Raw genomic sequence first — 27,771 nt, 5'->3', positions numbered from 1 at the left:
CCCTCTCCTCTCCTCCTCCTCTCCCATCCTCCTCTCCCCCTCTCTCCTCCTCTCCTCTCCTCCTATCCCCCTCTCTCCTCCTCCTCTCCCCTCTCCCCCTCGCTCTCCCCCCTCACTGCTCCCCCTCCCCCCCCTCGTCTCACCGCTCCTCCCCTCCCCCCCCCCTTCCCCCTCTCTCCTCCCCGCCTCCCTCTCTCCCCCCCTCCTCTCCCCTTTCGCTCCCTCCCTCCTCATTCACCCTGTTCTGCCCCTCCCTTTCCCTATCCCCCTCCATTGCCGAAACAGGCATTAACCGCTTGGGGGAGTTTCAGAAAATGATGTGGTGGGGGGCGAGTTGGAGGTGTGGGAGGGGGGGGAGCAAGGGGCTCGTTGGAGGGGGGGGTGCGAGTTGAGGGGGGAGGGGACAGTGGGGATTGGGGGGGGGGCTCGGGGTACCCGGTCAGGTGGAGTGGTGGGGGGGTCGAGCAGGAGGGGCTGAAGGCCTCCCCCCACACCCCCCCCCCCACTGACACAGTAGCCCCCCCCCCACTAACCCCCCCCCCCTCTCTCTCCCCACAGTGTCTGTCAAAGAGGAGAGTCCAAGGAGGCCGGAGTTGGGACCCCATCTCTCCGCCCCTCCCCCCACCCTCGCTGCCCCCCCCCCCCACCCTCACTGCCCCTCCCCCGACCCTCGCTGCCCCTCCCCCGACCCTCGCTGCCCCTCCCCCCACCCTCAGCTCGGCTGCCCCGCCCCTCCCCCGAGGGCTCGCTGGGACCCCCCCTACCCCTCTTGGTGGCCGGGGGAGGGGCGAGCGCGGACACAGTCCACTCCAACGCCCCTGGTCATCCGCTGACCCCACCCATCCTATTGGCTCCGGCCAACTTCGGCCGACCTTTGACCCGGGCCAACCCCCCGCCGTCTCCTAGCGACCGATGCCAACGGTTGACCCACCTCAACCGGGGAAACCCATTGGCTCCTGGCGATGATTGCCAACCCTTGACCCACCAGCACCAAGACCACCCATTGGCTCCTGGTCACCACTGCCGTCCTTTGACCCACCTCGACCAAGGCAACCGATTGGCTCACGCCACCCTCAGCCAACCTTTGACCCGCCCCGACCGAGACCACCCATTGGGCCTTGCCGACCACTGCCGCCTGTTGACGCAGCACGACCGAGGCCAGCGATTGGCTCCCGTTGCCGGTAGCGACCAGTCCCGGCCAGTCGGAAGGTGGGGCGAGCAGCGGCCGCTGGGCCGAATGGCCTTCTACCCAGAGGCCCCAGGACGGGGCGGGCCCCTCCCCTCGCCTGGGGGTCTGCGGACCGGGATCGGGACGGAGCACGGAGACAATGAGGAGGAGGTGGAGGGGGGAGAGATTCCCTTCAACATCATCCCAATCCATGGCATCACCTTGGACGATGGTGAGTGATGCACTGTCTGTAGAGGATACAACGTAGATTGTCGACAAAACGCAGTGGATCGTAAACATAGACCACAGACTGTAGACTGTAGACTGTAGACCACACATCGCAGACCGCAGACCAAAGATCCTCTAGCGGAGCAAGATAGACCACTCCTGCTAAATGCAATGGGCTGACGTGTAGTACGCAACGGAGCGGAACGTCGGCCATTTTAGTAACCCGACCCGACCCGACCCGACTCACGTTGCGGGGGGAACAGTTTGTGTTAATAAATTTAAATTCTGAAAATGAGGAGGAGATTTTTCCCAAATAACTTATATCTTTACGAGGATGTTTCCGTAACCGGCTCCCGGCTCCGCACTAGTTTCCTCTGGGATCTTTGGTGCGGAGACGGAAGCCGGTTACGGAAATGGGGGCCGAAAATTACCCACGAATCTGCCCGTGACCGTACTAGGTCCTTCTCCTCAAGTGGACTATCTTGCTCGCTGTAGGATCTTTGGGACAAGCCATAGACCTTAGACATATTTAAGAGGGAGTTAGATGTGGCCTTGTGGCTAAAGGGATCAGGGGGTATGGAGAGAAGGCAGGTACAGGATACTGAGTTGGATGATCAGCCATGATCATATTGAATGGCGAATGGTGCTGGCTCGAAGGGCCTAATGGCCTCTACTCCTGCACCTATTTTTCTAACTTTCTATGATTCTTAACCTGGAGGTCGTGACCCCCATGGGGGTCATTTGGGTCATGAAGGGGTCATACCAAATTGTTGAGCCCATTTTTAGGAACCTAACAAAGGTACACACCACACACAGTATTTTGTCCGTGTACACGTGTACGTATATACACACACACACGCGCACTGCGTGTGTTGTGAACCTTGTCTGCCAAGAGGCGCACGTCTAGTGCAGCGTTTCTCAAGTTCGGTTTCACGAGCATCGTTCAAAAATCCGTGGTCGAGCCGCAATGTGTTATCTGTGCCGAGGTTTTGAGCCACGAGAGCATGAAGCCCAGCAAACTGAAGATCCATTTGCAGTCTTGTCACAGGGACCTGGGCGGGGAGGGGCGCGGACTATTTCAAACGTAAAGAAGGGTTCCCGCATCGATTCGACAGGTCACTGCCCTCGTCAATATGAAGCAGCGATGGAGGATTCACACCGACCGGATTGCTCATCGAATCGCTCGGACTAAAAAACCTCACACCATCGGTGAACAGCTCATCAAACCATGCCCTCTCGAAACAGCCATGTTGCTGCTGGGGGAACAGCAGTCAAACAAGTCCAGGCAGATTTCCCTTTCGAATGACACAGTCAGGAGTCAAACCTCGGATATGAGTAATGATATCCTGATGCTGTGAAGAGCAGTCCCAGTGTAATCACCGCAACCGGACGAGTCAACAGACGTCGCCTCATGTTCCCAGCTGCTAGTCTAGGCTCGTTACCTCGATGGAGGAGGACCTGTTCTCGGAGCCATTGGCCGCCACCACTAGGGGGGAAGGTGTGTTCAGAATGCTGGAAGCCTTCCTTGTCGAACAAGAACATGAGCTTGGCTGGGAACGCCTTGTCAGGGGGAGCGCAGGTGGGGATGAATCCATCACGGTCGGATGCAGAGCCGGAATCAAAGCCTTCGTGAAGGATGTCTCCGTCACCCACTGCATGATGCATCACCATGCTCTAGCGGTGAAGATGACGCAGACTAGCAGTTGGGAACATGAGGCAACATAGAAACATAGACCATAGAGGGGATCTTATAGAAACTTACAAAATTCTTAAGGGGTTGGACAGGCTAGATGCAGGAAGATTGTTCCCGATGTTGGGGAAGTCCAGGACAAGGGGTCACAGCTTAAGGATAAGGGGGAAATCCTTTAAAACCGAGATGAGAAGAACTTTTTTCACACACAGAGTGGTGAATCTCTGGAATTCTCTGCCACAGAGGGTAGTTGAGGCCAGTTCATTGGCTATATTTAAGAGGGAGTTAGATGTGGCCCTTGTGGCTAAGGGGATCAGGGGGTATGGAGAGAAGGCAGGTACGGGATACTGAGTTGGATGATCAGCCATGATCATATTGAATGGCGGTGCAGGCTCGAAGGGCCGAATGGCCTCTACTCCTGCACCTAATTTCTATGTTTCTATAGGTGCAGGAGGAGGCCATTCGGCCCTTCAAGCCAGCACCGCCATTCATTGCAATCATGGCTGATCGTCCCCATCAATAACCCGTGCCTGCCTTCTCCCCATATCCCTTGACCCCACCGGCCCCTAGAGGCTCTATCTAACTCTCTCTTAAACCCATCCCGTGTCTTGGCCTCCACTGCCCTCTGTGGCTGGGGGAATTCCACAAATTCTCAACTCTCTGGGTGGAAAAGTTTTTTTCTCGCCTCAGTCTTAAATGGCCTCCCCTTTACTCTAAGATCTGCTGACTCGTCCAGTTGCAGCGAATACACTGGGACTGCTCTTCACAGCGTCAGGATATCATTACTCATATCCGAGATTTGACTTCTGACTGTGTCATTCGAAAGGGAAGTCTGCCTGGACTTGTTTGACTGCTGTTCCCCCAGCAGCAACATGGCTGTTTCGAGAGGGCATGGTTTGGTGAGCTGTTCACCGATGGTGTGAGGTTTTTTAGTCCGAGCGATTCGATGAGCAATCCGGTGTGAAACCTCCATCGCTGCTTCATATTGAGGAGCGCAGTGACCCGTCGAATCGATGCGGGAACCCTTCTTTACGTTTGAAATAATCCACGCCCCTCCCCGCCCAGGTCCCTGTGACAAGACTCCAAATGGATCTTCAGTTTGCTGGGCTTCATGCTCTCGTGGCCCAAAACCTCGGCACAGATAACACATTGCGGCTCGACCACGGATTTTTGAACGATGCTCGTGAAACCGAACTTGAGAAACGCTGCACTAGACGTGCGCTTCTTGGCAGACAAGGTTCACAACACACGCAGTGCGCGTGTGTGTATATACGTACACGTGTACACGGACAAAATACTGTGTGTGGTGTGTACCTTTGTTAGGTTCCTAAAAATGGGCTCAACAATTTGGTATGTTATTTATGACCCCGGACAAACCCCATCAAGACCATAAACATAGAAACATAGACAATAGGTGCAGGAGTAGAGGCCATTCGGCCCTTCGAGCCTGCACCGCCATTCAATATGATCATGGCTGATCATCCAACTCAGTATCCTGTACCTGCCTTCTCTCCATACCCCCTGATCCCTTTAGCCACATCTAACTCCCTCTTAAATATAGCCAATGAACTGTGTGGCCTCAACTACCATCTGTGGCAGAGAATTCCACAGATTCACCACTCTCTGTGTGAAAAATGTTTTCCTCGTCTCGGTCCTAAAAGATTTCCCCCTTATCCTTAAACTGTGTGACCCCTTGTTCTGGACTTCCCCAACATCGGGAGCAATCTTCCTGCGTCCAGCCTGTCCAACCCCTTAAGAATTTTGTAAGTTTCTATAAGATCCCCTCTCAATCTCCTAAATTCTAGAGAGTATAAACCAAGTCTATCCAGTCTTTCTTCATAAGACAGTCCTGACATCCCAGGAATCAGTCTGGTGAACCTTCTCTGCACTCCCTCTATGGCAATAATGTCCTTCCTCAGATTTGGAGACCAAAACTGTACGCAATACTCCAGGTGTGGTCTCACCAAGACCCTGTACAACTGCAGTAGAACCTCCCTGCTCCTATACTCAAACCATAGAATGTAGACCATTGATGGTCACGGTGCTAGCTCGAAGGGCCAAATGGCCTCATGCCTGCTTCTATTTTCTAAGTTGCTATGTTTCTAACTGACCTCGTCCCTCTCTCCCCCGCAGTGAACGAGATTATCCGATGGGATCTTTCAGAAGTCCACGAATGTCTGCGGATGGAACATCCGTGATTCTAGGAACGTCGGGGCCCATCGGATCTCCTCTTCCTTTCGTCGCTGGCCCCTCCCCCCACTCCCCCCCCTCCCATCCCCCTACCCTTTCCCTCCCCTTGCCTCCCCTCCCTCTCCCCTCCCTTCCCTTCCCTCCCATCCCCACCTCCCCTCTCATCCCCCTTCCTTCCCCTCCCCTCCCATCTCCTCCCCTTTCCCCTCCCCTTTCCTCCTCCTCTCCTACCTTCCCCTCCCTCCCTTGTCCCCTCCCCTCCTCTCCCCTCCCCCTTCCCTCTTCCCCCCCCTCCCATCCCCACCACCCCTCCCCTCTCATCCCCCTTCCTTCCCCTCCCATCTCTTCCCCTCCCATCTCCTCCCCTTCCCTCCCCTCTCCTCTCATCTCCTTCCTTCCCCTCCCATCTCCTCCCCTCTCCTATCCTCCCCTCCCTCCCCCTCCCCTCCCCTCCCCTCCCCTCCCCCTCCCCCCCATCCTCGGGACCTCTTTGCCCCAGATCACTGGCTCCCCAACTGTCCTCTGTTACTTTATTCACTGCCTGTACAAATGAGTAACTAAACTAAATAAATATACCAAGTGCTGACTGACTCTGCGATCGTTTCGCTGATCACCTCCGCCCAGTTCGCCTAAACCTGCCCGATCTCCCGGTGGCCAAACACTTCGACCCCCCCCCCCCTCCCTCCCATCCCCCACACCGACCTCTCTGTCCTGGGCCACCTCCACTGTCAGAGTGAGGCCCAGCAACGCACATGTTGGTAGATCAGCACCTCATATTTGGCTTGGGCAGCTGACACCCCAGCGGTGGGAACATTGACCTCTCCAACTTCAAGTAGCCCCTTGCTTTCCCTCTCTCTCTCCACCCCCCACCCCCCCCCCCCATCCGTGTTCTCCAACCATGTTCACTGCCCTGGCTATTAATAATAATAATAATAATAATAATAATAATAATAAATACTTTATTAATCTCTTTATTCAGGGGAAATTCAGATGTCCTTGCAGCACACTAGTAAATATACAACAAGAAGTTTAACATTAAAACATAAAAACATCCCCCCCACTGTGGGGGAAGGCACAAAGTCCAGTCCCCATCCTCTTGTCCACCCAGAGTCGGGCCTATTGAGGCCTCCACATTCGCCGTTACGGGGCCCGATGTTCCCGGCCGTTCCCGCCGGGTGATGGTACTCCGGCGTCGGGAGAACCCCCAGCGGCTTGGGGTGCCAGGAACGGCCGCCTTCCCACCGGAGACCGCGGCTTCACAAGCCAACAGACCGCGCCGGACGTAGCCCCACACACTGGCGATCTCGGCGAGAGATCCCAGGCTCCGGGGGATGTAAAGTTCAGCGCCGCAGCTGGCCGCTCCACAGAACCGCGGCTCCACGATGTATCTATCGGCGATCCCAGCATACTGGAGTTCCAGCGGGGCGACCCAGGCAAGGCATCGCCCGCTCCGCAATAGCGCTCCAGCGCTGCGCCGCCGCCAAAGCCGAGGTTCTGGCCAGGTCCCCTCAGGAAACGTCGCTCCAGGACCCGCTGGTAGGCCGCCAGGACAGGTCGAAGGTGCTGCTCGGAGGAAGGCAGCCTCTCCGACCAGGTAGGGACTAGAAAAAGCAGTTTCCCCTTCCCCCCACCACCCCCCACACATAAAAAGATTAGACCCCCCCGACTACATACTAAAAATAATAAAAAAGTGAAAAAAACGGACAGGGCCCCCACTCGAATAATGACAGATTTTATGCCTCATTGTCACCTTCCCCGTCAGCTGACAGTGAACCGTTCAACATTTCTTTATCACCAGCTGTTTTGTCGTTTTCACGCCTCGACACTCCCTCTCCCCCGACTCTCAGCCCGAAGAAGGGTCCCGACCTGAAACGTCACCCATTCCTTCTCTCCAGAGATGTTGCCTGACCGGCTGAGTTACTCCAGCATTTGGTGTCTTATCTTCGGTGTAAACCAGCATCTGCAGTTAGTTCCTCCCTACACAAATAAAGACAGCAAGTCTTCAAGAGAGAGTTAGATTTAGCTCTTGGGGCAAACGGTATCAAGGGATTATGGAAAGAAAGCAACAACGGGGAACCGATTGTGGATGATCAGCCATGATGGGGATGATCAGCCGTGATCACATTGAATGGCGGTGCTGGCTCAAAGGGCCGAATGGCCTCCTCCTGCACCTATTTTCTCTGTTTCTAAGTCAATTTTCCAGGTGGGACTGAGGAATTAGTTGATGGAATTTTTGGATGTTTGCAGTTTTGGTCTAATTTGAGGAAGGACATTCTTGCTATTGAGGGAGTGCAGCGTAGGTTCACCAGGTTAATTCCCGGGATGGCGGGACTGTCATATGCTGAAAGAATGGAGCAGCTGAGCTTCTACACTCTGGAGTTTAGAAGGATGAGTGGGTATCTCATTGAAACATATAAGATTGTTAAGGGCTTGGACACGCTAGAGGCAGGAAACATGTTCCCGGGGGAATCCTGGGGTAGTCCAGAACCAGGGGCCACACACAGTTTAAGAATAAGGAGTAAGCCATTTAGAACGGAGACGAGGAAACACTTTTTCTCACAGAGAGTGGTGAGTCTGTGGAATTCTCTGCCTCAGAGGGCGGTGGAGGCCGGTTCTCTGGATGCTTTCAAGAGAGAGTTAGATAGGGCTCTTAAAGATAGCGGAGTCAGGGGATATGGGGAGAAGGTAGAAATGGGTTACTGATTGGGGATGATCAGCCGTGATCACATTGAATGGCTCGAAGGGCCGAATGGCCGACTCCTGCACCCATTGTCTATTGAACTTAATACAGTGAAATGTGAGGTGTTGCATTTTGGACGTGGGCAGGTCCGACACAATGGTAAATGGTATGGCTCTGGGGACTGTTGTGGGGCAGAAGGGGCCGAGGAGATCAGGGACGTAATTCCCCGAAGGTGGTCATGATTCTTGATTAGTGCGGGTGTCAGCGGTTACGGGGAGGAGGCAGGAGAATGGGGTTGAGAGGGAAAGGTAGACCCGCCATGATTGAATGGCAGAGTAGACTTGATGGGCCGAGTGACCTCATTCTGTTCCTAGAACGAATTGGACCCACCCTGCCTATCCCAGTGTTGGCCGGTAGGGGGCAGCAGGTTGTGGGGGAAGATGGAGGGCTGCAGACGTAGCGGGCCCGGCCGCAGAGAGCCATGGGAATTGGAGTCCCCTCTAACCCAAGTACGCAGGTTGTGAGCATGCGCGGGCCTACAACGCCGCGTCACGACGGGACTCGGCGTTACGCGTGAGGCGCCCGCCGCGGTGCGCGATGGGAGTTGGAGTCCCCCCTCCAAAGCCGCCGGGTCTGAGCATGCGCGGGCCTACAACACATCACGAACACGTCAGGACGGGCCTCGGCGTTCCGCGTGATGACGTAGAGGGGGGAACCGCGGTGCCCGATGGGAGTTGGAGTCCCATCCCTCCAAGGCCGCCGGTTCTGAGCATGCGCTGGCCGACAACGTCGCGGCTCGGCGTCCCGCGTGATGACGTAGAGCGCACACCGCGACGCCCGATGGGAATTGGAGTCCGACGTGCGCCGGGTCTGAGCATGCGCGGGCTTCCGCCGCCGCGTGTCACAATCGATGGGGTTCGGCGGTCGCCATGGCGACGGCTTTGGGCCTGTGTCGAGGCGCCGAGTCCCCGCCGCCCTTTGCTCCATATCCCTCGAAACATAGAGACAAACAAAACTAAACCTCCGGCTCCGTGAGTGAAAACTGCAAGTGTGGCCCATGCACCGGGGGGGAGGGCCCGTGGGGGTGCATTTAAAAAACAACATGCGTGCACCGGTCTCTCGAAGCCGGAGGGATGGGGGGAGGGGGAAATGCAAAGGAATGCAACGGGGGCGCGGCAAAGCTGCAACAAACGAGGTCGAAGTGCAACGAGGTGGAAATGCAACGAGGTCTCAGCACCCTTGGGTGCATTGGTGCAGCAGCCCCCATGCATTACCTCCTTGCCGCCTCTCCAGCGGCTCCACATGGTATTGGTGGGAACAGCATCTCATATTTGGCTTGGGCAGCTTACACCCCCACCCCACCCCTGTGGTGTGGACATTCACTTCTCCAACTTCAAGTAACCCCCTCTCTCTCCCCCCCCCCCCCCCCCCCCCCCCCACCCCACACCCTACATCCTAGTTCTCTCACTAGTTCGATTGTCCTCCTGATTGTAGTAGTTTTCACCAGCACGCTTTGGGAATACCGTGAGAAATCTCAAGAGAGTTGTGGACGCAGCCCAGACCATCACACCAAACCAACCTCCCTTCCACTGACTCCATCTACACCTCACGCTGCCTCGGCAAGGTCAGCATCGAGGACCAGTCTCACCCCCCCCGTGTCACTCCCTCTCTCATCGGGCAAGAGATACAGGTGTGAAAACGCACACCTCTAGATTCAGGGACAGTTTCTTCCCGGCTGTGATCAGGCAACTGAATCATCCTACTAGAGAGCGGTCCTGACCTCCCATCTACCTCATTGGAGATCCTCGGAATATACTTGATCGGACTTTGCAGCCTTTACCTTGCACTAAACGTTATTCCTTTTATCATGTATCTATACACTGCAAAGGGATCGATTGTGTAATCATGTGTAATCTTTCCGCTGACTGGTTAGCATGCAACAAAAGCTTTTCACTGTACCTCGGTACACGAGACAATAAGCTAAACTAAACTGAACTATCCTGTTTAAATTTTACTATTTATATCCCTCGTTGTCACCTTCCCCTCAGCTAACAATGAACCAATCTATATTTACTTGATCACCATCCCCTTTGGTCTGTGTTTTCACACCTTACACTTCCTTATCTCTCTGTGTCTCCCTCTCCCCTGACTCTCAGGCTGAGGAAGGGTCTCGGCCCGAAGCGTCACCCATTCCTTCTCTCCCGAGATGCTGCCTGTCCCGCTGAGATATTCCAGCATTTCATGAGTAAACGTGAAGGGAGACAAATCTCCGGTGACTGATCAGATATATCCGAGGACATTGCGGGAAACTAGAGAGGAAATTGCGGGAGCACTGATTGAAATTGACGAGCCATCCTTAAACACGGGAGAGGTGCCGGAAGACTGGAGGGTGGCAAATGTTGTACCCCTTTTCAAGAAGGGCTGCAGGGAAAATGCTGGGAACTATAGGCCAGTGGGCTTAACATCTGTGGTTGGAAAGTTACTAGAGAGTATTCTGAGGGATAGGATATACAGGCATTTGGATGGGCAAGGGCTGATTAGGGATAGTCTACATGGTTTTGTACGTGGGAGGTCATGGTTTTGCACAGTGAAGATGGTTGTGAACGATTGCAGCAGGATCTGGATCGATTGGCCAGGTGGGCGGAGGAATGCTTGTTGGAATTTAATACAGAGAAGTGTGAGCTGTTGCATTTGGGTCTAACAAGGGCAGGACCTACACAGTGAATGGTCGGCCTCTGGGGAGTGTTGTAGAGCAGAGGGATCTAGGAGTACAGGAGCATGGTTCCTTGAAGTCGAGTCACAGGGAGATAAGGTGGTCAAAAAGGCTTTTGGCACATTGGCCTTCATCAGTCAGAGTATTGAGTATAGACGTTGGGATGTCATGTTGCAGATGTATAAGACGTTGGTGAGACCGCATCTAGAATATTGTGTTCAGTTCTGGGCACCATGTTATAGGAAAGATATTGTCAATCTTGAAAGGGTTCAGAAAAGATTTACGAGGATGTTGCCAGGACTAGAGGGTGTGAGCTATAGGGAGAGGTCGAGCAGGCTGGGTCTCTATTCCTTGGAGCGCAGGAGGATGAGGGGTGATCTTACAAAGGTGGATCAAATCATGGGTAGACGAAATAGATCGGGTAGACGCACAGAGTCTCGTGCCCAGAGTAGGGGAATCGAGAACCAGAGGACACAGGTTTAAGGTGAGAGGGAGAAACATTTAATAGGAACCTGAGTTTTACACAATGGGTGACAAAAGTGCTGGAGAAACTCAGCGGGTGCAGCAGCATCTATGGAGCGAAGGAAATAGGCAATGTTTTGGCCCGAAACGTTGCCTATTTCCTTCGCTCCATAGATGCTGCCGCACCCGCTGAGTTTCTCCAGCACTTTTGTCTACCTTCGATTTTCCAGCATCTGCAGTTCCTTCTTGAACATTTACACATAGATTCAAGATTCAAGATTCAATTTAATTGTCATTTGGACCCCTTGAGGTCCAAACGAAATGCCGTTTCTGCAGCCATACATTACAAACAAATAGACCCAAGACACAACATAATTTACATAAACATCCATCACATCGCTGTGATGGAAGGCCAAAAAAACTTATCTCTCCACTGCCCCCCTCCCCCCCCCCCCCCCCCCCCCCCCCCCCCCCCCCCCCCCCCCCCCGATGTCAGAGTCAAAGTCAAAGCCCCCGGCTGGCGATGGCGATTAAAGCCATGCCGGGTGGTGCGAGGTCGCACTCCGGGTCTTGGTGTTAGAGCCCCCGGCGTGCGCTCGCAGAGTCCCGCGGCCATTCCAAGCCGCGCGGGGCGGTGATGTCAGGCCCCGCTCCAGGAGCTCTTCGACCCCGCAACTCGGGCGGGAGAAGTCGCCGTTGCGAGAGCCCTGAAAAGCGGTCTCCCTCCAGGGACCCGCGGGCTCCCGGTGCCGCCGTCCGCCAGACCCGCAGTTGCAGCCTCCGAATCTCCGGAGGGTCAGGCAGCAGCAGCAGCGCTCCACCACCGCTCCACCCGCTCTGGACTCGGCCAACTCCGCGACGGTGACGGTGAGTCGTCGGCACCAGAGCCCCCGGTCTTCCTGTTGGAGGCCGCTCCTCGTTGCAGCCCCAACGACAACGGGGATCCGACAAAGAAAAGGTTGGGTCTCCCGTGCAGGGAGAGATTTAAAAGTTACCCCCCCCCCCCCCTCCCACCCCACCCCCCCCCCCCCACACACACACACCCCAACAAAAAATAACAAAAACTACATAGAAACATAGACAAAAAATAATAAAAACACAGACGGGCTGCAGAGGCCGCTGCTGACGAGAGTCGCGCCAACCAAAATCACATAGGGGTGGTGGGTGTGTGGAACTGCCGGAGGAGGTAGTTGAGGCTGGGACTATCACAATGTTTGAGAAATATTTAAGACTGGTACACGGATAGGACGGGTTTAGAGGGATATGGGCCAAATGCAGGCAGGTGGGACCAGTGTAGATGGTCGGAATGGGCAAGTTGGGCCGAAGGGCCTGTTTGTTTCCAGGCTGTAATAGTCTGCGTTAGCAACCGGGAGGCCCAGTAGGCCTTGGCGGACCGAGCACAAGTGTTGGTCGATATGGTCGCCACATCCGGGCTTGGTTCTCCACCCCCATCAGGCCTGGAGATTTCTCTGACCCTGTGCTTTCTTCACCCATCCATCCCCCTGTCTCTAGAATGTCCCGGAAGAACAGCATGGAACCTTCTGGAGTCCGGACACCTTCTCCTGTGACCATCGATTACAACTCAGAGGTAGGGGACAGCACCAGCGGTCAGGCCGTTCGGCCCTTCTAACCCTCTTCTGTCAGCCCGTCTACTGACCTCCCCATCTCAGCCCCTCTTAAGTTCTAGGTGCAGTCAATGGATATTTTTAAGAAGGACATTAGACAACAGGTGCAGGAGTAGGCCATTCGGCCCTTCGTGCCAGCACCGCCATTCAATGCGATCATGGCTGATCATCCCCAATCAGTACCCCGTTCCTGCCTTCTCCCCATATCCCCTGACTCCGCTATCTTTAAGAGCCCTATCCAGCTCTCTCTTGAAAGCATCCAGAGAACCGGCCTCCACCGGCCTCTTGAGGCAGAGAATTCCACAGACTCACCACTCTCTGTGAGAAAAAGTGTTTCCTCGTCTCCGTTCTAAATGGCTTACTCCTTATTCTTAAACTGTGGCCCCTGGTTCAGGACTCCCCCAACATCAGGAACATGTTTCCTGCCTCTAGCGTGTCCAAACCCTTAACAATCTTATATGTTTCAATAAGATATCCTCTCATCCTTCTAAACTCCAGAGTGTACAAGCCCAGCTGCTCCATTCTCTCAGCATATGACAGTCTCGCCATCCCGGGAATTAACCTTGTAAACCTACGCTGGGCTCCCTCAATAGCAAGAATGTCCTTCCTCAAATTAGGGGACCAAAACTGCACACAATACTCCAGGTGTGGTCTCACTGTACAACTGCAGCAGGAGGACATTTATTGAGACGTACGGAATAGTGAAAAGCATAGATAGAGTGGATGTGGAGAGGATGTTTCCACTGGTGGGAGAGTCTAGGGCCAGAGGGCACAGCCTCAGAATTAAAGGGCGCTCTTTTAGAAAGGAGGTGAGGAGGAACCTCTTTAGTCAGAGGGTGGTGAATCTGTGGAACTGAGGCCAAGTCAGTGGATAGTTTTTTAGGCAGAGATAGATTCTTGATTAGTACGGGTGTCAGGGGTTATGGGGAGAAGGTGGGATAATGGGGTTAGGTCAGCCATGATTGAATGGCGGAGTGGACTTGATGGGCCGAATGGTCTAATGTCTGCTCCTACCACGTCTGAAGATGAATTTGGCCATTTGGGAGATGCAACACCTGTCCCTTTACCTCCCCCGTCGACTCCCTCCAAGGACCCAAACAGTCTTTCCAGGTGAGGCAGAGGTTCACTTGCACCTCCTGCAACCTCATCTACTGTATCCGCTGATCCAGGTGTCAACTCCTCTCCATCGGTGAGACCAAGCGCAGGCTCGGCGATCGTTTCGCTGAACACCTCCGCTCAGTCCGTCTTGAGCTACCTGATCTCCCAGTTGCTCAGCAGAGATAGATTCAGACTGAAGAAGGGTTTTGGCCCGAAACGTTGCCTATATCCTTCGCTCCTAGATGCTGCTGCACCCGCTGAGTTTCTCCAGCATTTTTGTCTACCTGCTCAGCACTTCAACTCTCCCTCCCATTCCCAATCTGATCTTTCTGTCCTGTGAGGCCATTGTCATAGTGAGGCCCAGCGCAGATTTGGAGGAGCAGCACCTCATATTACACCCCAGCGGTATGAACATTGACTTCTCTAACCAGGTAGCCCTTGCTTTCCCTCTCTCTCCATCCCCTCCCCCTTCCCAGTTCTCCCACCAGTCTTACTGTCTCCGACTACATAGAAACATAGAAATTAGGTGCAGGAGTAGGCCATTCGGCCCTTCGAGCCTGCACCGCCATTCAATATGATCATGGCTGATCATCCAACTCAGTATCCCGTACCTGCCTTCTCTCCATACCCTCTGATCCCCTTGGCCACAAGGGCCACATCTAACTCCCTCTTAAATATAGCCAATGAACTGGCCTCAACTACTACACCTCTGTGGCAGAGAATTCCAGAGATTCACCACTCTCTGTGTGAAAAAAGTTCTCCTCATCTCGGTTTTTTAAAGGATTTCCCCCTTATCCTTAAGCTGTGACCCCTTGTCCTGGACTTCCCCAACATCGGGAACAATCTTCCTGCATCTAGCCTGTCCAACCCCTTAAGAATTTTGTAAGTTTCTATAAGATCCCCTCTCAATCTCCTAAATTCTAGAGAGTATAAACCAAGTCTATCCAGTCTTTCTTCATAAGACAGTCCTGACATCCCAGGAATCAGACTACATTCTATCTCTGTTCCGCCCCCTCTCCTGACATTAGTCTCGACCCGAAACGTCGCCCATTTCTTCTCTCCGGAGATGCTGCCTGTCCCGCTGAGTTACTCCAGCATTATGTGCCCCCCTCAGCATCACATCCCTGTTTTTGTTTCCATGCCCTATAGCCTTGCATTCGCCTTCCTTATAACTGATTCGACATGCAAATTAACCTCTTGGGAATCCCGCACCAGCGTTCCCAAGTCCCTTGGCACTTCCCCACACCAATCCCATCTCCCTCTGACCCCTACACCTCTGAAACTCAGCCTCGGGACGGAGGGGAGCGAGGGGTCGGGAGTGGGAATCGCGATGAGATGGAGGAGAGGAATTGGGTTGGGAATTACGTGGGGAGTGGAAGGGAGAGGGGAATCGGGAACTGGGAAGGGAGCGGGAGGCGAGGGAGGGGGAAGGAGCGAGAGAGGGGCGGGGAGAGTGATGGATGGAGAGAGCGTGAATGTGAGGGGGGAGAGAGAGAGAGAGAGAGAGAGAAAGAGAGGGAGAGAAACACACCGAGAGTGAAGGAGAGAGGGAAAGAGGGATAGTGAGAGAAACACACAGAGAAGGAGTGAAAGAGGGATAGTGAGTGTGAGAGAGATGGAGAGGGAGCGAGAAGGAGGGGGAGCAAGGGGTGGAAAGAGTAAAGAGAAGAGAGTGAATGAGAGAATGGTGGAAGGAGAGGGGAGAGCGAGGGAATGTGAGAGAGGGCGAGAATGAGAGAAAGGGAGGGAGTGAGTGAGTGAGTGTGAGTGAGCGTGAGAGAGGAAGTGTGTGAGTGTGAGGTAGTGTGGCCACTCACCCATCCCCCTCTGCCTGCCCCACTAGGAAGCAGGGACACCGGTCGATCGGGTGCAGTCAGGGCCGGCCCCTGAGACGGCCCCATCTGCGGCAGAGTTGGACGAGCTGCTGAGCTTGGCGGAGGAGCTGGTGAACGGGCAGAGCGGGCCGCAGGAGGCAGCAGCGGACACCTGCAGCAGCCGGGCCTCGCAGGCCTCGGGGAAGAGCGGGCCGGGGGCGGGGGCGGGAGCGGGGCCTGCCCCGGCCGAGCTGGAGCTCCACTGCCTCCTGGACCAGCGCTCCGACAGCCCCCCAACCGCCGGCAACCTCAGGCTGCGCTGCCTGGTGACGGGCCCCGGGGGTCCTTGGCTCCAGGACAGCCCCCCTGCACCCCCCTCCTGCTCCTCCTCCTCGTCCGGGAAGCGGCCTCCCTCCACCCCCGACCGGGCCCCGAGCTGCCACCCGTCTGCCGCCGCCGTCAGTCAGATGTACCGGGCCGCAGAGTCCATCTGGGAGGCTGAGCTGTCGGTCCTCTCCAGCCCCGACGACTACTGCCCGGCCCAGCCCCAGTCCCCCAGCCCCCAGCTCGCCAACCTCCGCGACTACCCGCCCAGCCCGGCCAGCGACCCCCCGACCAGCCCTTCCTGCGGCCGCCAGGGCCGGAAGGCAGGCCGCAGCCAGGGCCTGGAGTCGGGCCCCGGGCAATCGGCGTGGCCCAGCACAGGGGCCAGGGCAGGCACCGGGTCTTTGGGTGGGTATGATCGGGATCCCGGCTACGGGCTGGGTTCTAGCTACGGCCTGGAGGCCTGTCGGGACGTGGGGCCAGACTACAGGATGGGGTCTGACTACAGCGTGAGGCCTACGGGCAGCATGTGGCCTAGCCGGGGCCTGGAGCCTGACTACAGCCTGGGGCCCGGTCGGAGCCTGGGGCCTAGCCAGGGCCAGGATCTTGACTGCGGCCTGAGGCCCGACTACAGGCCGGGGCCCACTCGGGGCATGGGGCCTAACTATGGCCTGGGGCCTAGTCGAGACCTGGAGCCTGACTACGGCCTGGGGCCTTCTAGGGGCATGGGGCCTAGTCGAGCCCTGGAGCCTGACTATGGCCGGGGGTCCGCCTACAACGCAGAGGCGTGCGACTGGACCAAGACCCAGGATTCCGGGGCCGAGGGCCAGTTGACAGCCCCTTCCGTCTCCGCCCCAACCCCTACTTCCACCCCCCCCCCCACAGGACCCCCCCCCTCCCCCACAGCGCAAACCCCGTGCCTATGGCTGACCCCGACCTTGACCCCAATGCCCGCTCAAGCCTCACCCCCAGTTTGGGGCCCGCCTCCAGCAGTGGCCCCCCCTCCAGCTTCGGCTCCACCCGCAGCTGGGACAAGACCCTGGACCCCCACCCAGCCCACTCCCCCCGTCCACCTGGCTCCCCCATCATTCATCCAGCCTCCAGCCCCCCCCCGACCATGACGTCCGGCCTGGTCCCGGCCCAGGGCAGCCGCTCCGCCTCCATCCCGTCCCCACAACCCCGTCCCGGGCCTCGGGCCCCAATCCATCGGCCGCTCGGCTTCCATCCCCAGCAGGGGCAGCTTGACCACTCAAAGCCGTGCTGCCTCCCTGGCCTCCAGCCGGGACCCCAACAGGAGCACCGCTCCCAACTCCCCGGCCACTCAAAGCCGAGCTTCTGTGCACGCAAGCCCCGGCCTGGACCCCAACAGGGCCCCCTCCGGCCCCAGCCCCTACAGGAGCCCCGCTCCCAGCTCTCCCGCCACTCAAAGCCAAGCCTCCGTGGTCACCAGCCCCAACCCCAACAGGAACCCGGCCCCCAGCAACCATGGCCAGAGCCAACACGAGGCCCCGCTCCCGGAGGAGGGTTCGATCAGCAGCGGGCCCGGCTCCAACAGCTCGCCGGAGATCACCCCTCCGTCCGTGGAGATAGAGCCCTTTCCCCTGGGCCAGTCCGGAATGCCCTTCCTCAGGCGCTCCGATGCGGGCCTTGTTAGCATGCCGCCCCCCTCTCCCCGTACCCAGTCAACCACCCCGACCTCCTCCACCACCCGTCCACCCGGCGAGCGGGAACCCTCAGTCCGCCACGGGCGACCGCCTGACCCCTTCAACATGCAGCCCATCGACTGAGCAGGCCCGAGATCAGGGCCAGGAGGAGGGCCCGGGTGGGGGAGGGGCCCGGGGAGAGGAGGAGACCGGGATGGGGCGTCTGGAGGGACCCGCAGTGGGTTGAGGGGCCCAAGGGTGGGGTTGAGGGGCCCAAGGGGGGGTTGGAGAGTTCTGCGGCTGTGGGGTGGGGGGGGGGGGGGGGAGGGATTGATGGGGCTAACACGTGTACAGATCATACTTAAAAATAAAGCCATGTTATCCTTTCTCTCCGGCTTTTTCTATCCTTTTGTCCCTCACCCCTGACGTGGGGGGGAATGATCACGTCCCCCCCCCCTCGTGGATTAACATCCCCTCAGTGGCGGGGTTGGGATTCGAACTGGTGACCGAGCGGCGGTCCGCCCACTACGCATGCGCCGACTCCCGGCCGCGGCGCAAGTGATGTTAACCACCGCCCGGGGCATGCGCAATGCGAGTGGGATGGGGTTCCCCAACCGTTTACGTCACCGACAGCTGGAGCATGCGCAATGCCGGCTTTGACGGGGGTTCCCCGGGACTGTCCCATGTGATGTCACATACGCCTGGGGCATGCGTAGTGCCGGCTCTGGCGGGGGTTCCCCGGGACTGCTCCCCCCTCCTCCCTGTGACGTAACAGGGGCAGCCCGCGGCGACGTCACAGAGCCCGGGGGCCGCCGCGCGCTCCAGGGATCACAATCAGCAACATCGCGCCCAGCGGCCGGGAGCGGCGGTAAGTAGTGCCCCCCCCGTCCGTCCCCTCACCCTGCACCCCCCCCCCCCCCCCCGTCCCCTCACCCTGCACCCCCTATCCCCCCCTGTTACCCCACCCTGCACCCCCTATCCCCCCCCCCCCCCCTGCACCTCCTGTTACACCCCCATGTCCCCCCCCCCCCTCTCATTGCCCTGCAGCAGCGGGCTGCTCTCCCCCACCCTCTCCACTATCCCCCTGCAAACAATGCAGACGACCCTCTCCCCTCCCTGCAAGAGTCTGGGATCTTTGCAAATCCCAATAGCTGGCAAGTTATGCGGCCTTCGACTCGTCGAGCACGGAAACAGGCCCTTCAGCCCACTTTGTTATAGACTGGTACAGCTCAGAAACCTCTGGCCCTTCAGCCCACAATGTCATTAGATTAAATTGGTGGAACAGCACCTCATATTTCGCTCGGGCAGTTTACACCCCAGCAGTATGTATGTTGAAGGGTCTCCACCCGAAACATCACCCATTCCTTCTCTCCAGAGATGCTGCCTGCCTGTCCCGCTGAGTTACTCCAGCATTTTGTGACTACCTTCGATTTAAACTAGCATCTGCAGTTCTTTCCTGCGCATGCCATTAGTTGAGTTTAGTTTCGAGATACAGCGTGGAAACAGGCCCTTCAGCCCACCGAGTCCGTGCCGACCAGCGATCCCCGTACACTAACACTATCTTGCACACACTTAACTTAGGGACAATTTACAATTTTACCAAGCCAATTAACTTACGGACCTGCACATCTTTGGAGTGTGGGAGGAAACTGAAGAACCCGGAGAAAACCCACGCGGTCACAGGGAGAGCGTGCACACTCCGTACAGACAGCAGCTGCAGTCGGGATCAAACCCAGGTCTCTTTAAGAGCCCTATCTAGCTCTCTCTTGAAAGTATCCAGAGAACTGGCCTCCACCGCCCTCTGGGGCAGAGAATTCCACAGACTCACCACTATCTGTGAGAAAAAGTGTTTCCTCGTCTCCGTTCTGAATGGCTTACCCCTTATTCTTAAACTGCGGCCCCTGGTTCTGGATTCCCCCAACATCGGGAACATGTTTCCTGCCTGGAAGGATTTAATAGGAATCTGAGGAGTGACTTTATTTTACACCAGGGGTGGTGTGGGTAGTTGAGGCTGGGACTATCCCAATGTTAAAGAAACATTCAGACAGGTAAATGGATAGGACAGGTTTGGAAGGATAAGGGCCAAACGCAGGCAGGTGGGACAAGTGTAGATGGGGGCATGTTGGTCGGCATGGGCAAGTTGGGCCGAAGGGCCTGTTTCCACATTGTGATTATTATTCTATGAATCTATTCACAGAACGGTACAGCACAGGAACAGGCCCTTCGGCCCAACATCTACTCTGCCTACTTCTGACCCATGTCTCTCACTTGCTGCCGATGCCACATTGCTCAGTTAAGTTTTGAGATGTGGAAACGGGCCCTTCGGCCCACCAAGTACACACCATCGACGAATACTAGCCAGGGACAATGGGCAATTTACAGAAACCAATTAACCTGCAAACCCGCACGTCTTTGCTTGGGACGGGAAACCGGAGCACCCAGAGAAATCCCACGCAGGTCACGGGGAGAACGTGCACACTCCGTACAGGCAGCACCCGTGGTCAGGATCGAACCCGCGTCTCCGGCGCTGTGAGGCAGCAGCTCTACCCGCTGCTCCACCGGTATCGTGTAGCTCCATCTACACCTCCCGTAGTTTTATACACTTATACAGTACAGGAACAGGCCCTTCAGTCCACAATCTCTGCTGCTGTCCCCTGACCCATGTGTCTCCATTGCCGTCTAAGCCATGTTGCATTGTTCTATTTCCTGACTCCTCGGCCGACTGACTGTTGTGTTTGCCTCTTCCCCTGCAGGGTAGCTACATCGAGGATCCGTCCCGCCCTCGGCTGGCCCTGTGTTACCAGGAGTCTCCACCCTGGAGGGAGGGGAGGAGGAGAGTGAGCCGGGGTCCACCCTGGGCCTGGGACAGGACCGGGAGCCCACCAGGACCCCAGAGAGACGGAGACGCCGGGCGGGCCCCGTCTCCCTCTCTCCCACCCTCGCCCTCGCGCTGCGGCGCCACGAACCGGTGGGCGAGGGGCCGGCCAGACATCTGTGGGAGGAGGAGATCTCAGACGCCAGTCTCCGCACGCTCTCCGAGAGCGAGGACAGCGAGACGGCCCCGCCTTCCCTCCGCGGGGAGTTCACCCCGGACACTCCCCGCCGGCCCTTCCTCAGCACGGAGACTCCCCAGGCAGCCGCTATCTTGGACGCTCCGGGACGGTCGGCCATCTTGGTGAGTCCTGAGAGGTCGGCCATCTTGGACGCTCCCATGCGGTCGGCCATCTTGGTGAGTCCTGAGAGGCCGGCCATCTTGGACGATCCCGCACAGTCGGCCATCTTGGCGAGTCCTGAGCGGTCAGCCATGGCGGAAGATTACCGATGGTCGTCCATCTTGGTCAGTCCTGGGGCAGCCGCCATCTTGGAGCACCACAAGCGGGCATCCAGGCAGCACAGGCCTGAGGCGATCGCCGCACTGGACCGGCCCAGCACTAACTCACTCCCGGCCAGGCCTGGGCCCAAGCCAGTCACAGTCCCGCTGTCGTTGCCAGAGCCGCCGGCCTCCCGGGCAAAGTGGGCTCCAGGCCAAGATTCAGTCCCAGCCTGGGAGACTCCTGACCTAGCGGCCATCATGGGAAGCCCAGACCTAGTGGCCATCTTGAAGAGTCCGGACCTGGCGGCCATCTTGGGGAGGGCAAACCCTGCGGCCATCACAGAAAGGTCGGACCCAGCAACCACCTCGCAAAGGTCAGACCCGGTGGTGACCACCTTGGAAAGGTCTGACACGGGGGCCATCTTGGGGAGGTCGGATCCGGCAGCCATCTTGGAAAGGTCCAACCCGGTAGCCATCTTGGAAAGCCCCGACCCTGGGGCCATCTTAGGGAGGTCGTACGCAGTGGCCACCTTGGGGAAGTCGGACACGGCAGCCATCTTTGAAAGGTCGGATCCAGCGGCCATCTTGGGGAGGTCTGGCCAGGCGGGCGGGCCCTGGGAGGATGACACAATGGACTCCCTGCCCGAGCCCGACCGCCAGGACACTGAGCCCCGGTTCCCCATCGACCCGGCCCTCGGCAGCCCCACCCCCACCGCTGTACTGGCCCAGATCATGGCCACCACGCTGGGGGGCCCTCCGCCCCTCGATTCCCCTCCCCCCAATGAGTTGGACAACCCCTTCTCATTGGCTGCAGGGCTACTGGCCGGAATCCTCCGCTCCTTGCCCATCCCTCCCGTCAAAGAGCTCCCTCTCTCCTCCAATCCCAGCAGAGACCTCCCTCTCTCCTCCAATCCCAGCAGAGAGGTCGCTCTTGCCCCAAATCCCAGCAGAGAGCTCCCTCTCTCCCCCAAAACCAGCAGAGAGCTCCCTCTCTCCCCCAAAACCAGCAGAGAGCTCCCTCTCTCCTCCAATCCCACCAGAGAGCTCTCTCTCTCCCGCAATAACAGCAGAGAGATAACTCTCTCCCCCAATCCCAGCAGAGAGGTAACTCTCTCCCCCAATCCCAGCAGAGAGTTTCCTCTCTCCCACAATCCCAGCTGGGAGCTCCCTCTCTCCCCCAATCCCAGCTGGAGGGCCCCTCTCTCCTCCAATCCCAGCTGGACAATCCCTCTCTCCACCAATCCCAGCAGGGTGTATGCTCTCTCCTCCAATCCCAGCTGGACGTTCCCTCTCTCCCCCAATCCCAGCAGAGAGCTTTTTCTCTCCGCCAATTCCACCAGGGCGGTCCCTCTCTCCTCCAATTCCAGCAGAGAGGTCCTAATCTCTGCCAATACCAGCAGAGAACTCCCTCTCTCTGCCTCTCCCAGCAGGGACACCACCGGGACCAGCAGAGAGCGGGGAGGCTTGGAGGAGTTGGACTGGTGGGACCATCCCAGCAGAGATGTGGTGGACCATCACGCATCGCCCCTGAACTATCCCAGCAGACACACTAGCAGGGAAGATGTGGACCAGCAGGAGACTTCACCCCTGAGGTTTCCCAGCAGACACACCAGCAGGGACAAACTGGTGGACCACCAGGCAACATCACTCTTGGAAGATTCCAGCAGAGACAGCCCCAACACCAGCAGGGATGACGGGACCATCAAGGACCATGAGATGTCAGGATATCCCGGTAGACACACCAGCCTCAGCACCAGCAGGGGAAAGGTGGGGGAGCTCCAGGAGACATCTACCATGGAGAATCCCAGCAGAGGCAGCTCCACCACCAGCAGAGATGTGGGGAGCCACCAGGGGACTTCACCACTGGTCTATCCCAGCAGACCCACCAGCCTGGACACCAGCAGAGACGCGATCACTGCAGACCACGCCATCGTCTCAGCAGCTACGCCTCAGAGACACGAACACAGCAGACACACCAGCCTCACCACCAGGGAGTCGATGGAGCCCCAGCAGATGCCTCCCACGAGGCATCCCAGTAGAAAAGGTGCTGGCACCAGCAGGAAGGCGAAAACCAGCCTGGACACCAGCAGGGCTAATCCGCTGGAGCTCCAGGTGGTGTCGGCCGTGGGGCACCCCAGCAGACACACCAGCAGGGTCAATGTGGACCTCGAGCAGACATCAGTCTTGGAAAATCCCAGTAGAGACGTGGACGCCTTGGACCAGGAGACTTTCTCAGGATCAACCAGTAGACACACCAGCCCCAATCCCAGCAGGGTCAAGGTGGACTATGAGGGGACATCAGCTTTGGAGAATCCCAGCAGACAGACCAGCAGAGAGATGGTGGTCCTACAGGGACTGCCATCGCTGGGGAACCCCATTAGACAGACCGGCACCAATCCCAGCAGGACTAATGTGCTGGATCTCCCAGTGACCCCATCATTGGCAGATCCCAGTAGACACAGCAGCCCCGTCCCCGGCAGAGATACGGAGTCCCAGGTCCCAGGATTTCCCAGCAGAGATGATCCTGACACCAGCAGAGAGGGGATGCCCCTCCTGGACCATTCCAGCAGGGACGGGGAAGACCCCCATGCGACCCCCGTCTCAGGAAATCCCAGCAGACACGGCAGCCTTGGCCCCAACACCAGCAGAGAGATGGTGGGTCTCCCGCGGCAACCCAGCAGAGATGAGCCCATCGCCAGGCTGCCCACCCACCATCCCAGCAGAAATTCTCTCGACACCAGCAGGGGCGGACAGGACCTGCAGGGTCATGAGGAGATACTATTTTGGGGCCAGACCAGCAGACACGCCAGCTCAAAGACTAACAGAGGTCAGGTGTGGGACCTTCAGGAGACATTGGCCTCGGGCTACCCCAGCAGACACACCAGCCCCAAAACCAGCAGGGACGTGGGGTCCCAGGTCACCCCAGCCTCCGGATACCTCAGCAGACACACCAGAGACGGCCCCAGCACCAGCAGAGACTTCGGGCCCATGTTGGACCTTGATGAGGATGCGTCCTCGAGCAATCCCAGCAGAGCGAGCACTGACTCCAGCACAGATCTGGGATCCCTGGTGGATCTCGAGATGTGGCAGGCAGACCATCCCAGCAGAGCTGGGCCCGGCACCAGCAGAGATGTGGGAATCCTGGTGGAACTTCAGGAGATCTCACCCACGCACCATCCCAGCAGAGCGAGTCCCAACTCCAGCAGGGATGTGGGAACCGAGATGGATTTTGAGGTGTGGTTGGCAGACCAGACCAGCAGGGATGTAGGGACCATGGTGGAGCTCCAGGAGGCATCTCCTGCAGCCCATACCAGCAGGGCCGGTACCAGCTCCAGCAGGGACATGGGCAACCTGGTAGATCCTGGGGTGGTGGTGCCCTTGGACGATCCCCGCAGACCTGCCCAGCATCCCAGCATCCCGTCCACCAATCCCAACAGGGAATTGGAAGCGGCGTTCCCTCCCAGGAATCCCAGCAGCCCTGTCAACGCAGCCAGGGATCCCAGCACAACATTTAACACAGCCCCAGATCCCAGCAGCCCATCGAACACCGTCCCTGATCCCAGCAGCAGTTTGAACACAGCCCCAGATCCCAAATCATTGGACACAGGCATGGATCCCAGCAGAATGTTGAACACCGCCTCGGATCCTAGCAGTCAGCCAGGAGCAATCCTGGATTCCAGCAGATCATGGAATACAGTCCCAGATCCCAGCAGAATGTTTAACACAGCCGTTGATCCCAGCAGAACATTGAATGCAGTCCCAGATACCAGCAGAATGTTGAATATAGTCCCTGATCCCAGCAGCCGGGCTGGAGAGGCCCCGGATCCCAACAGTTCATTGAATACAGTTCCTGATCCCAGCATAACATTGAACACTGTCCCGGATCCCAGCAGCCGGTCTAGTATGCTGCCGGATCCCAGTAGCCCATCAAATACAGTCATAGATCCCAGCAGAACGTCAAACACAGTCATAGATCCCAGCAGCCAGCCCGGAGCAGCCCTGACTCCCAGCAGAATGTCAAATGCAGTCATGGATCCCAGCAGAACATCAAACACAACCCTGGATCCCAGCAGGGCATTGAACACAGACCCAGATCCCAGCAGAACGTTGAATATAGTTCCAGATTCCAGCAACCAGCCTGGAGCAATCCAGGATCCCAGCAGATCATTGAATGCTGTCTTAGTTTCCAGCAGATCGCTTAACACAGTCCCGGATCCCAGTAGCCCGTCGAATACAGTCATAGATCCCAGCAGAATGTTGAATGCTGTCCTGGATCCCATCAGAACACTTAACACTATCCCTGATCCCAGCAGCCGGCCTGTCGTGGCCCTGGATCCCAGCAGCCCATTGGATGCAGTCGCTGATCCCAGCAGCAAGTTAAACACAGCCCCAGATTCCAGCAGCTCGTCAAATACAGTCATAGATCCCAGTAGAACATCAAACACAGTCCCGGATCCCAGCAGCCCGTCGAATACAGTCTTGGATCGCAGCAAATCGTTCAATGCAGTATTGGAACCCAGCACAATATTGAACATAGTCCCAAATCCCAGCAGATCATGGAATGCAATCTCGGATCACAGCAGAATGTCTAACACAGTCCCGGATCCCAGCAGCCAGCCTGGCGTGTCTCTGGATGCCAGCAGCCCATTGAATACAGCCTTGGACCCCAGCAGAATGTTGACCACAGCCGCCGATCCCAGCAGCCATCTGACCATCGCGCTGGACGGGGGCCGGGTGGTCCGTATCCTGCTGGGTCCCAGCTCACTAGGGACCGCCCTGCTGGACCTGCGGGGGCTTCGGAACACGGCCCCGGATCCCAGCAGCCCGCTGAACGCAGCCACAGATCCCAGCAGCCCATTAAACGCTGCCCCGGATCCCAGCAGCCCGTGGAACGTAGTCCTGGATCCCAGCAGACAGTCAAACGCAGACCAGGACCCCAGTAGAAAGTCAAACACATCCCCCGATTCCAGCAGCCTGTGGAATGCAGTCTCAGATCCCAGCAGAAAGTCCAGCACGGGCCAGGATCCCAGCAGCCGGCCGAACATGGTCCCCGGGAGCCTGCTGGTGGTGGCCCGGCCTCCCAGCAGAGACCGAGGCGGGTGGGGACCCCCAGCCCCGCCGGAACCCCCTCCCCGCTCGCCTGCAGGGCCCGAGGCTCAGGCTGTGGGGCCCGACAAGGGCCCAGTGACCGGCGCGGAGGCCCCAGCCTCAACCTCAGCGACGAGGACTCGAGGCCCAGGAGTCAGGCTTAAAGGCCTACAAGCAGTGCCTAAGGTGGAGGATCCAGACATAGTGGACATGCTTCATGGGCCAGGACTAGGAATTAGGCTTCAGGGCCTGCAAGTAGCGCCTAAGGTTGAGAATCCAGGCATAGTGGACAGGTTTCAGGGGCTAGGCCTAGGAATTAGGCTTCAGGGCCTACAATCAGTACCTACGCTGGAGGATTCAGGCCTAGAGGATAGGCTTCATGGGCCAGGCCCAGGAGTTAGGCTTCAGGGCCTACAAACAGTGTCCACACTGGAGGATTCGGGCCTAGCAGACAGGCTTCAGGGCTCGGAGATGGCGGTGAGATCCCAGTGGCCCGGTTCGTTGACCAGCCTCACCCCCATGCCCCCTCAACCCACGGCCCTCCACACGGACATTCTGCAGTGTCGGGCAGAGCCGGACGATGGGGGGATGTCGGAAACAGAGGAAGAGGAAGTGGGCCGGGAGGAAGAAGAAACGAGCGTTAGGGCAAAGGAAGTCGGCCAGAGTGAAAACAAAGCTGGTCTGGAGGATGAGGAAGCAGAAATGGGCAAAGAGGAAGCCATAGCGATCAAAGAGGAAGTGACCCAGGTGGAAAAGGAAGCGGGCCGGGAGGTACAGGAAGTGGGACTTGAGGAACAGGAAGCTGGACATGAGGAAAAGGAAGCGGGCCGGGAGGAACAGGAAGTGGGACACAAGGACCAGGAAGCGGGCCGGGAGGAACAGGAAGCGGGACATGAGGAACGGGAAGTGGGCCAGGAGGAACAGGAAGTGGGACATGAGGAACAGGAAATGGGCTGGGAGGAACAGGAAGTAGGACATGAGGAACAGAAAGCACATGGTGAAGGGCAGGAAGTAGGACGTGAGGGGCAGGAAGTGAGAAGTGCAGGGCAGGAAGCGGGCCAGAAGGAAGAGGAAGAGAGCCGGGAGGAAGAGGAAGTGGGCCGGGAGGAAGAGGAAGCGGATCAGGAGGAAGAAGAAGACGGCCATGAGGAACAGGAAGCAGGCGGGGAGGACCAGGAAGCTGATTGGGAGGAACAGGAAGCAGGCCAGGAGGAACAGGAAGAGGGCCGGGAGAAACATGAAGCAGGCCAAGTGAAACACGATGTGGGCCGAGCGGGGCAGGAAGCAGATCAGGAGGAACAGGAAGCGGATCAGGAGGAACAGGAAGCAGATCAGGAGGAACAGGCAGCATCCTTGAGGGAAGAGGAAGGCCTGTCGGACTCGGATTTGATGTCAGTGCCCTGGGACGACGCGGAATACTGGGACATCTTCTACTACGTGTCCCTGGTGGCGGCGCGAGAGCTACTGCGTATACGGCGGCGAGGACGGCCCGGGGAAGGCCACTGAGCGGTGGCCATCTTGGCCTGACCTCACCAAGATGGCGGCCGATGTAGATATTAGGATGAACTCCGGGCTGGGCTGGGCTGGGCTCATCTCCCCGCCTGGCAACCTTGTAAAATGTGTTTATTGGAATAAAAATGACATATATTGGTCTTGTTTACTTACTTCCAGTGTCTCCTTGCGGCCAAGTGCTTGCCCCCTGACCTTTGACCTGGGATTGACCCCTGGGATGTTG

At 57.5% G+C, this 27,771-nt stretch overlaps 3 protein-coding genes across 3 annotated transcripts; all 3 read left to right on the top strand.

Annotated features, from left to right (window-relative positions):
• Positions 1 to 716: 716 nt before the first annotated feature.
• On the top strand, positions 717 to 5,338 carry LOC129694740 (uncharacterized; the record flags this gene model as incomplete). Its single annotated transcript, XM_055631495.1, has 2 exons — positions 717 to 1,400; positions 5,220 to 5,338. Coding segments are annotated over 2 exons (749 nt in total), but the record flags the coding sequence as incomplete, so codon positions are not given.
• A 3,215-nt stretch (positions 5,339 to 8,553) lies between these two features.
• On the top strand, positions 8,554 to 17,779 carry LOC129694739 (nascent polypeptide-associated complex subunit alpha, muscle-specific form-like). Its single transcript, XM_055631494.1, has 4 exons — positions 8,554 to 8,987; positions 12,644 to 12,719; positions 15,698 to 16,899; positions 17,137 to 17,779. Exons 1-4 carry the CDS (start codon positions 8,554 to 8,556, stop codon positions 17,777 to 17,779), a joined length of 2,355 nt encoding a protein of 784 aa, XP_055487469.1.
• Positions 17,780 to 19,205: 1,426 nt separating this feature from the next.
• Positions 19,206 to 27,771, top strand: LOC129694741 (mucin-2-like). The gene has a single exon (XM_055631496.1). The coding sequence runs from the start codon at positions 20,847 to 20,849 to the stop codon at positions 27,540 to 27,542; it is 6,696 nt and encodes a 2,231-aa protein (XP_055487471.1). The 5' UTR covers positions 19,206 to 20,846; the 3' UTR covers positions 27,543 to 27,771.

The sequence above is a fragment of the Leucoraja erinacea genome, unplaced genomic scaffold (assembly GCF_028641065.1).
Source record: "Leucoraja erinacea ecotype New England unplaced genomic scaffold, Leri_hhj_1 Leri_780S, whole genome shotgun sequence".
Classification (NCBI taxonomy): Eukaryota; Metazoa; Chordata; class Chondrichthyes; order Rajiformes; family Rajidae; genus Leucoraja; species Leucoraja erinaceus.
This window is presented reverse-complemented; position numbering and strand designations above follow the sequence as displayed.

What these genes read in the sequence shown, in the direction of transcription:
- LOC129694741 (XM_055631496.1), top strand. Translation starts at nt 20,847, where the DNA reads ATGCGGTCGGCCATCTTGGTGAGTCCTGAGAGGCCGGCCATCTTGGAC.
- LOC129694739 (XM_055631494.1), top strand. Translation starts at nt 8,554, where the DNA reads ATGGGAGTTGGAGTCCCCCCTCCAAAGCCGCCGGGTCTGAGCATGCGC. An exon ending in CCATCGATTACAACTCAGAG is followed by an intron (nt 12,720 to 15,697) that starts GTAGGGGACAGC and finishes CTGCCCCACTAG; the next exon opens with GAAGCAGGGACACCGGTCGA. An exon ending in CCCCCCCCCTCCCCCACAGC is followed by an intron (nt 16,900 to 17,136) that starts GCAAACCCCGTG and finishes GTCCCGGCCCAG; the next exon opens with GGCAGCCGCTCCGCCTCCAT.